The following is a 10,430-nucleotide window of genomic DNA, read 5'->3' on the forward strand; positions in this document are numbered from 1 at the left end:
GCATTATTATGCTGAGAAAGTTGCGGAATAAGAAATGTTGCATATTGGCCAGTTTCTCGGCGTTCGAAAACTTGAAACGGTGTTAAAAAATTTCCCGGTCAATCCTTTCCCTGGAAAAGTAAAGAATGATTCTTTAAAAACGCAACTAATCGAATGTGTGATCGGAGTTCGCGGTTAATGGGATAATATTAAAAACTGGAGCTGCACGCGAAAGAAGATATTTTGCGTATACAGACCTGTATAAATGCGAGAATGTGATGACGAGGACTGCGCAGTAATTAATAAGCAGTGTAAATTATAAAATACATTATTCGTATTTAGATATTTAATGTTATATGTTAATTATTACAATTATTAACGAATATCAAGCTTTACATATTATGTATTATATATATATATATATATATATATATATATATATATATATATATATATATTTATATTAACCCGTTGAACGATTTATCGATTACGGATGACCTGGATGAGACAACGGATTGGAAAATTATGAAAACTTTTACAGAAATCCGCATATATCTGTGTATGATAGAATAGCGACATAATTTCGACGCTCCAATTCCGTTTCAATTTCATTTACGTAAATCGAGGTTAAACATCCAATTGTATTCGGCCATTCGTTCAATAATAACAACAGTAATTCATAAATGAACTTCACATGTAATATACTTACGGCTTTGAATAGTTCGAAATTCTGATATTCAGATACTATATAAAAATGCTTCGTTATCGCGTAATATCAGTAGAGCTCCAGGTAGTTTGGAAATGAAATTTGGATAAATTGTCGTAGCGTTGAAACGAGCCCAAGAAAGGAGAAGAATAAATAATCGATATCTGTATCGACCTGATGTATTGTGTAAATTGCAATCACCTGGCGAGTTTTCATCAGCATCGTATTTTTCTAAATTACGCACACGAAATTAATGATACGTACCGGATGAACGGCTTTGTTTTCAGTTATTGAAAAATGAGATCGGCAAGCGGTATCGATTTATCTCCGATTTGTTCGTTCTTTAGAAAATAATTTTCTGTTCTCTGTTTCGTTAAATTTAACGATGACACAATTACGGTATATAGCTAATTAGTGTAGGTACAATAATGTCCGTACGAACAGTAAATCAATTGAAACGTGTCCTTATAGTGTACAATCGAAGTCAATATTTGCCTACGACGCCGCGTAATTAGCGTCGATGAAAAAGAAGAAATAAAGAAAACGGACGATTTCACGCCACGCCGATATTTAATCTAAAACGAAATCGATGAAGATTTTCAAAAGAGGCATATAAAATATACACGCACGCCTGAAAATACACACGACGGTTATACAAATTGCGTTTGATCAATTAGAGGAATACGGTAGTAAAATCAATATTAATATTAACATAAATAATGATAATGATAGGGTTAGGTAAAAGACATAAAAAAAATTTAAAAAAATAAATTAATAAAATTATATTTCAAGCTTCGATGATCGAATTCAGGTTTATTCAAGGAATCGAATAAAGTTTGCACGAGAAAAATTGATTTTTATCGATTGCACGTTGCAATGTAATTAATCATCGTAACGAAATGCATTTCCCGTTGTTACAAAGCTCGATCCTATCGCGTCAATAACCGAAAAAAGTAGCCATTACTTATAATTCTATATTTCGAAGTATGTATACATATTATACAATATTGCATACAAATTTATAAAATATACGACATAATACGGGGAATATAGATATACATACGTGAAAGGCAATTTAAAAAATTTCTATACGGCTGTTATAACTCGACAAGATAATGTTTCTGGATATAAAAGTGTTTTTGTATAATTCAATGTTCTTTCTTTCACCCTCGTTTTTCCATGGTGGATGAAAAACTGTTTCTAATCGATACGTCCACCGAACCTTTCGAATATTCACCGTGAACTCGTAACGAAGTATACATTAAACTTATCCATATTATGTAAGCATACGGGAGACGTAAATTATTATATATCGGAGATTATTATGTATTATAATGAATATTTAGTATCTATATCATATTCATTTACATATAAATTTATGTCAGATTTTTCGTGATATGCGTAAATCGAGGATTTTTCATTCCGGTTACGATCTTGTTCGGCATGTTCATTTGTTGAGGCGATATTTATTTGATATAAATTTACAACAGACCGTAACCGACAATACGAATCCTCATTCTATTGCGTAGATGAAATGGAAAAACTTAGACACATATTATGTATTCAATTGTGTATTTGAAATGTTCAAACAATAAAGCTATATTGCCAACTGGTAAGCACAAACGCACCCTAATATAAACATGATTCGTATCGTAAACTTCTCGTTGTAGAACCGGCACGAGTTTCATAGCGACAGTTCTCAACGGTATTCCAAGTGTAACAGTTCTGAATCAACCTTTACAGCGACGGAGTTTATATTAGAGTTGCCCAGAGGACGGATCTTTGAGTGAAATTTAATTTTCTATTTGTACAGAGTCAATGAACTCTGATAATAAAACTCATTTTGAATCGTTCAAGGAGTAATGTGCGTAATCAGAACGACCTCAAATTATTGGATTCCAAGCATTATATTTTTGTTAGAACATAGCATTTTTTTTTTGTAAAACTACGCTTACTGATATTACTTTAAATTGATTATCATTTTTTAATGTAATTTTTGTTATTGTGCATAAATCTAAATTACGAGTCGAATCGTTTAATAACCTTCTAACCATCGCTCGACACTTCAACGGCGTTCTATTAAAAAATTTGTACATTGTTGAGTAGTTCATCCGGTGTCTAGTCGCCGCGGATCACGCAGAGCCAAATTTAATTGCGTTAATTAATTCCCACTGAGGATAGACAGTGATTTCGAGAACTATCAAGGGAGGAGAATTCATTGTCAATCCAAAGTGAGTCTTGGAACTTGGCGTCAAATTGCATTGCCGGTTGGTTTGATTTTCACCGGATAACCAATATTTGAATCAAATTCATCAAATAATAACGCCCAGATATTGACTGTTAATAACTAGCGGTACTACGTTGCACGTAAGAAACTACAAACAATTTACAGGCCTCCTGTTGAAAAATTGCTAAACTTTTTTCCAGCAGCAGAGTGCTCTTTGACTATCGGGCGCCTCTCCGAACGGCGTTGAACCGTCAGAAGCGACGTATTTGTTGACCTGGTAGTCCAGTAAGACTTCGTAGTGATAGACATCAGTCGCCAATTGCTGTCAGGATAAATTGGTAAGTTAGTTTTACATTTGGCAACTAGATAGAGGTGTTATTTTCTATATTCTCGTAACGTTCCATCTTAAAGTTTTAGATACGGAGAAGGAAATGAAACTCCAAAAGCCAATCACCTGCGTAAGCGGGTTGACGTTTGTTGCTAATATTCCAGCAAAGCCCTTCTGCCTGGCTACTCTGATCATATGATCCTCCATCTCCTTTACGAGAGCGACATTCTCAGCTGTAGTGACACGGCTGTTGGTTCCAATCATGAAGCCGTGAAAAATCTGTCCCTTTCCCTTGGGTAGCTGTCCCTCTCGGATCGGCTCTTCAAGGTACTCGAAAAAGTCGAATATCACCGTCATCATCGAATTTATCGTCACCTCAGGCTCGTCTCTCGCGTCGAAATTCAACGTAACTCCTAGCGCCTCGCCAGACGTGGATTTCAGTACGAAACTCAATCCCTGCTCCACCAGAGGATCCCAAAGCTTGTGTATCACTTCGGAGAAATGTTCTCTGGTAATGACAGGTGGCAACCACTTTTCCAGGTCGGATGTCCTGTGATAACTGTCGGTGATCATCCTGGATTTCAAAGGTGAGGACAGATTAGGTTTATTCCGAAGGAACTCAATCATCGCGAGAGCTTTTCGATCGACGGAATTGATATGCATACTCACTCGATAACGTCATTTCTATGTGAGTCATTAAGCTCCTCGAGGACGTAACGTTCTCCATCTTCGGACGGAGGCTCATCGAAGTCTGATTCCGAGTCGATCCTCATCCTCCGCAGTATCTCTCCCATGTTCTTCGCGCGTATGAAGTCAGTTATTCCGATGCGGTAGCCTTGGTCAAGAAGTCTGGTGACGGTGTAGACCGAATTCAAAGAGTTTCCCCCCAGATCGTAAAAGTTCGCGTCGATCGTCACCGCGGCTCGAGCGCTACTTCCGATCACCGATGCTACCGTGGGAAAAAGGACGCGGGCTAAAGGAAGAAGAGGCGGCGGGACATTTTCGTAGTCGCAATCGACGGCGATATCCTTTTCTGCGTAACAATGTGAATAAGAAGTTGAAGAAAAAGTGAAGTCGTGATTCAGTTTTCGATATCTTAGGATTATTTTTTCCTCACCGCTGCTCATCAATTCGTATCGCTTCAAAAGCCTCTGTCTGTCAGCCTTTCCGTTTTCCAATAACGGAATGGAATCGATCACTATGACATGCGGTATCATGTGAGGAGGTAAGATGGTGCGGAGATGAGATTCAATATCTGATCCGGAAACACGGGTGTTGTTTTTAACCGTCACGTACGAAACGAGAGCCTGTAACAGGGTCAGCAATCCGTCAGAGTGAACAAAACTTGAACACTATACGGCACTATTCGTGTACTCTTGACTAAACTCGATCAAGGAGCAGGATTGTTAGTATTTCTATTACCAGCATCGATGTTTCTTTGTCAGTATGATGAGAAATGTATTTCGCAATGTCTCTGAAAGGTTTTTACGCTCTTTGTACTCTTTTTCTCTTTTCATTTACCTGCGAAAGTTCACCGGGTTTGAAACAGAGGACGACCGCTTTGTCGATGGCAGGAGATGCCAGGACAGCTTTTTCCACTTCTGCGATGTCGACCCGATGTCCTCGGACCTTAATTTGGTTGTCCATTCTGCCTTCGTAAATTAATATGCCTTTCACAATCCTTGCGTAGTCACCGGTACGATAAATCCTCGAGTATTCTGCAGGTGGAATAGTAACTTTATTATTTTTCCACCAACACCGGTTCACTTCATATTTCGCTTACTTCGGGCAGAAATAATTCGGGTGTATCCGAAGCCAATAGTTGACTATATGTCAATCATACGTTCACAAATGCTCGCTAAATTGTTCATTCTTTGTCGGTAACGATGTACAAGTCGACTGTGGATTGACTTTTAGTCAAAATACAGTCAAGCAAAACTTCGAAATTGCTGGTGGCAAAACTTTGTAATTATTAGTAACAAGTTTCGAAAGAGTTGTTCTAATTTTTTACTTTTGGGAACAAGGCTGCTGAGGCCTGGTTATAATTACCGGAATTCGAAGCCGCCATTTTGAATCCCTAATATCAAATTTTTTAATTCTTCTTTCGAATTTGGATTCAGTGACCCCCGAAATGGAAGTGTATCAATTTTCGCCCAAATCCATTGAGAAATATCAGAGTTATTACAAAAAGGTTTATGCGTGATCCGTTAACGGTCAACCGATCAAGTAGTCCAATATCGACAAGTGTGTTACTCTGGGTATCGGATAGCTTGCAAAGAAAGGCATCGAGTACATGTCCGTGTCTTTCATTTACTCACCTGGATCCGAAGAATGTGGATTGTCCACGAAACGATGCGGATCCCTTCCTTTTACGTAACCGGCCGCCAAGTATTTCCCTGCGCAAACCACCTCGCCCAATTCTCCTGGCGGCACGAGTTGCAGCTTCTTATCCACAACATATAGAATGCAGTTCTCTGCCGGCTTACCTTGGAAACGGAATTAAAGATTTCTGGATAATATTCGAGCCATGTTCATTCGGTGATTGAAAACTCTCGGCTTACCAATCGGTACTTTGTCCAGACCCTTGAGCTGTTTAGGGTGATTGATCAAATGATATGTGACATCGCCCGTAAGCTCAGTGCCACCCCATAAATTGGCCAACGTGTGTTCGCCTGATGGGAATGTGGCCAAGAATTGTTCGGCCACTGGAAGAGGTAAGACTTCGCCTGAACAAATCCAGAGTTTCAAGTTTTTAAGGAGATGCTTGTCCTGCTGCATGTCCAGATACATCAGGATAGTCCTTAACAATGACGGGACTTGTGCCAGCCGTTCGATCTGCAGAAACAGTTCGATAGTCAGGTATTTCAAGGTCAAAGGAAAGGAGAGTTTCGTCTTCTTTCCGAATCTCGTTTCACGTGGCCGAATCTTCTGATTCGGATCGTTTAATCACCTTGTGTTTCTCCAAAAGTTGAACGAGCCTCTGAGGGTCCCTTGTGATGTGCTTTGGAACAACGACGATGCACCTTCCCTGAAGCAAAGGGCCCCAGATTTCGGGCACACTGTCGACGGAAGTCACAGTTGCTTTGAAAACGCATCTTTCCTCTGTCGGCGAATAAGGTATCACATTCCACTGCCAGCGAAGCGAATTTATCAGAGTATCGTGGAGCAGTTTAACGCCTGGCGAAAAATGCAGAAATTGAATCCTTCTTATTCGTTCCGAGAAATTTCCTTTTTTGAAACCTTCGAGCTCACGTGAGCTCGAATTTCAGCCAAATCACAATGTACTTGCCTTTCGGCACCCCCGTGCTTCCCGAAGTGTATAAAACGATCGCCAGGTCTTGACACGCGTCCAAATCCATGTTCTGTGTCGACTCGTTGCTGGCTTCTTCCAGAAGCTTCTCGTACGTGATGGCAGGTGTGCCCTCGTATATTGTCATGTCGGCTGAAACGAATCAACAGAATAGATGAAAATTATTCAGAGTCATGAGGCACGCTTAGACGAGAGATTCTCTGGACCACTTTTCGCATACGAGTCATTGCCTGTGAACTTTTGGCTTCTATAAACGCATCTCACGTCCTGCGGATTCTTTACCTCCGTTAATTGCTAGAACTGAGATTTCGTAACATGAAAACGCTGAGAAGAGGAATTCGAAAATTCTTTTTCCAACGTAGAAAGAGAAAGTTGTAGGTATGGGTGTTGATCGTAGTTGTTCATTCCGAATCTCGCATTATGATTTTAATTTGTCAATCTTAAACCTGGTGTATCCAACGCTTATTTCTCGAACCTCAGAGACAAGTCAATTTGTAAGCTGCGAGGAATCTACCATCGATTCCACTTTCCACAATGGATCGTCCCTCACCTCCTTCTTCGGTGACCACGATGAGGGGCTCAGCCTCGGTGAGAATGTGCCTAACCCTGGGAACCGGAAACTCTGGATCCAGGGGAAGGTAGGCCATCCCGGCCTTCAAGGTAGCCAGCAAGAGGGTCGGAAGTCGGTCCGTAGGCCGCATCGAAATCGCCACGATTGCATCAACGCCGTTGATCGAGGATCGACGACAGCGTTTCGCCAGGACTCGTGACAGCTGATTGGTCCTCGCTTCGAGCTGACTGAAAGTCAACCTTGTTTCTTCGCCACGCTCATCTGTAAGGTGAGCATTACCCGTTAGTCAAAATCTACACATTTTTCCCACTTACCTGACGGGTAAAAAAACACTTTCTTATCATTGAATGCTCACTCAGTCAACATTTCTTTACCCTGAAAAGTAGAGCTTTATTCTTAGAAATGAGTCAAAACGTATGTCTACAAAAATTTTGATGCCAAGACTTCACGCAGTTCAGGATTCTCCGTCATTTTGACAAAGTGATTGTGTGACACGTGTCACAGGATGAATAAACTCACCTTCGTAGATAATTGCCGTGTGATTTGGATTGTTGACCGCCACTTGAGAGAATACTTTGTGACTGAAAACCTCCTCATTGCTTCTGTCGACAGTGTTCCCCTTGAGAATTGACGGCTCTTCCAACGAACTCATCTATAGTTGATATCGGTTAATCGAATGATACGAAACGTTTGTTGCTTAAATTTTGGAAAAATAAACAGTTTAGTAATTTCAGTGATCCAACTCGTGGTTTTCCTGGTGGTTTCTCTAGGATTTTATGGTGTTGCAAAAATGATCAATCTCTTGAGTGGTAACAAAAATTTCACTGTTCATGCCCTAAATGCGGAAAAAAGTATTCAAGTTCGGATTCGTTATTGCGGCATCAAAAACTCTCGAGTACCGATCAAGTTTCATGCGATTCAAATCAATTTTTGCATTTTTGTCCACCATATTGATTCCGGCATTTCGAATTTCTCAATTTTCAAGGCGGATTCGTAATCAAGGATCGCGACAACTCCCGTCTATCAATCGTCATGCGAATCGAGTAAATCATTATGTAACTGTCCGCAATATTGGATTCGCCATTTTGAAGTTCTATCATTCGAGGGCATATTTGCACTGAACTCTCACCGACCTCGAAAACATCCACGTGACAAATTTCGCGAAAATCGTCCAAGCCATATGTGTGCGATATAGCTTCGATGCCGTTCAAAGGCCAGGTTCAAATTTTACTAAAATTTATCAGAGCAACACAAATAAGTATTTTGAATTCACCTAATTGTGTGGTAAATTTATTGTATTTGTAAGTCGAATCATCAGTAAACATGTGGTGAACTCACTGTTCCGTATCGGAATAAAACTTTCAATACAGTCTAGGAAGTTCCATACAGAAATTTTTAACAGTTTACGCTTCAAAGTCAGAAACTAACCGCAAGCTTAACGAGGAATCGTAGATAGGTGAACCCCTTGGATGTTGATCGAAGGGTACCGAAATTGAGAAACCACCCTGTCAGGTCCTTTCTTTAGGGGTCGTTTTCACCCCTTGAAACCGTTTATAAGCACATGAAAATAAATACGGGTCTCTTAGTTGTCGATGCACTACAGAATGTCTGAATTAGATCAAAAGCAGCGGAGCTGAACTTGCCTAGGATTCCTTGCGAGTCTCGGTGATAATTCAATTACGGTTAATATCGATTCCCAGTTACGTGTTTAACAAATCTCAAACAATATTAATGCAATGCATGAGATACTGTATGAAGAAAATAAGACTTACCCTGGTCTGATGAATCAGATTCAATGCTGCTAGTGAATCTTATCTAGCAAATTGCTCTACCGTGGAGCTCTGTTATGTTGACTCGTCGCTGGGCGATCTCGCTATGCTGGAAATTAAGCTTGTATTTGAAACGATATGGTATAATCTGTTAATAAACGCTATACTCTCGAGAAGTACAAGTCACGAATTCTCATTATCATTCCGCTAGTATTCACAAGTGACGTCTGCGTAAACTGGTTTGTAACTATGAGCTTGAGAGTAAAACGCACACCAGCCTTTCACATCTGATTATTTTTCATCGAAATTAAAAATTACCGAATCTTTTAGGAAATCTATACAATGACGTCGCAAGACGGGTGATTTATTCATAATACACACGTATTGTGGCAGTAATCGATTCCAATTAAGTACTATGAGGCATTCAAAGTGATTTCAAATATATTACTTATCAGATGTTTCGGATGTACCCATTGGAATATTTATGCAACTTCACGCTGCAGTAATCCGAGGTATCTTGACATAATTTTCAATATTATGCAATCAGAAACAGGTTTCCTCATTTATTCCAAGTAATCGGAACAAGTATAAACAATTCTTCGTACTACATTGCAGCCTACTGTGGGTAAGCTGAAACCAGATTCCTTAATTTATTCCAGACTACGGGTTCATTTTTGAACAACTTGTCTATTCAGCTGACCTTGATTCTGCCAGCTTAAGTCTTAATGCCACCACAATTTCCGCCTATAGTAAGATGCGCTGTAGGTCTATACACATTGATATATACGAACAACAATGATGAAAATTGTTTAATTTTTTCATTTGAATAAGTAAAAACCACAAGGCCGATTAAAAATTGCAAAATCAATTTATACTCAAGCTGCGAAGTGCCGATTGAGACTGAAATCATTGGAATCCCTCAATTCATCGTGGAGACACCGTAATTTTTATTTATTTTTTATCTTCATTCTCATAACTCAAAAACTACTCAATTCATCAGCCCCAAAATTTGATCAGTTCTAAGTGAAGCAAAGTCCTGTCGATTGAAACCGAGATCATTAAAATCCGTTGATTTGTTCCCGGGATTTCGTCGGATAAAAATTGGTTACACACAAGTCTTGATACCTTGAAAAAGGCCTGTCGTCGAGATCCTGTAAAAACTCGACGTTTTATTTTCGGGGTGATAATAATTATTCTTGCAACAAAAAAAGCGGAATGTTAAGAAAATACTTGCGTGGTCTTTGAAGAATCGGAAGATTATTTAGATTTACAAAATAGATCCTCAAAATTTTTATTATATTCATTCACTACAAAGAGTCTAGCCGAATAAGTATGTCGAGAATCACTCGGAAGATTTTCGGCGGAAAATCGAGGCGAAAGATTCGTCATTCAATGAAACTCGTTTCGACCAAATTCGACAATCCTCTGGCCTTCCTCTCCATCGCGAACTGTTTTTTATTTTTATAAACTATTTAGTGTGGTAAATCCAAGTAGAAAACAAATGATGTTTTTTTCGTATTTTCAGTACGATAAAATAGAC

At 39.3% G+C, this 10,430-nt stretch overlaps 1 protein-coding gene across 2 annotated transcripts; it reads right to left on the reverse strand.

Annotated features, from left to right (window-relative positions):
- Positions 1-1,645: 1,645 nt before the first annotated feature.
- Positions 1,646-9,018, reverse strand: LOC107228182 (dimodular nonribosomal peptide synthase). Of its 2 annotated transcripts, none has more exons than XM_046735176.1 (12): positions 8,894-9,018; positions 7,641-7,773; positions 7,101-7,382; positions 6,530-6,682; positions 6,191-6,417; positions 5,802-6,075; positions 5,559-5,726; positions 4,762-4,958; positions 4,358-4,547; positions 3,910-4,273; positions 3,367-3,814; positions 1,646-3,234 (listed from the first exon to the last, which is right to left on the reverse strand). In XM_046735176.1, the coding sequence occupies exons 2-12, from the start codon at positions 7,771-7,773 to the stop codon at positions 3,097-3,099; spliced, it is 2,574 nt and encodes an 857-aa protein (XP_046591132.1). In that variant the 5' UTR covers positions 8,894-9,018; the 3' UTR covers positions 1,646-3,096. The 2 variants fall into 2 exon arrangements, with proteins under 2 accessions (XP_046591132.1, XP_046591131.1); XM_046735175.1 differs by having other exon boundaries at positions 7,641-7,817; positions 8,894-8,999.
- Positions 9,019-10,430: the final 1,412 nt, after the last annotated feature.

The sequence above is a fragment of the Neodiprion lecontei genome, chromosome 3 (genome assembly GCF_021901455.1).
Source record: "Neodiprion lecontei isolate iyNeoLeco1 chromosome 3, iyNeoLeco1.1, whole genome shotgun sequence".
In the NCBI taxonomy this organism is placed as follows: Eukaryota; Metazoa; Arthropoda; class Insecta; order Hymenoptera; family Diprionidae; genus Neodiprion; species Neodiprion lecontei.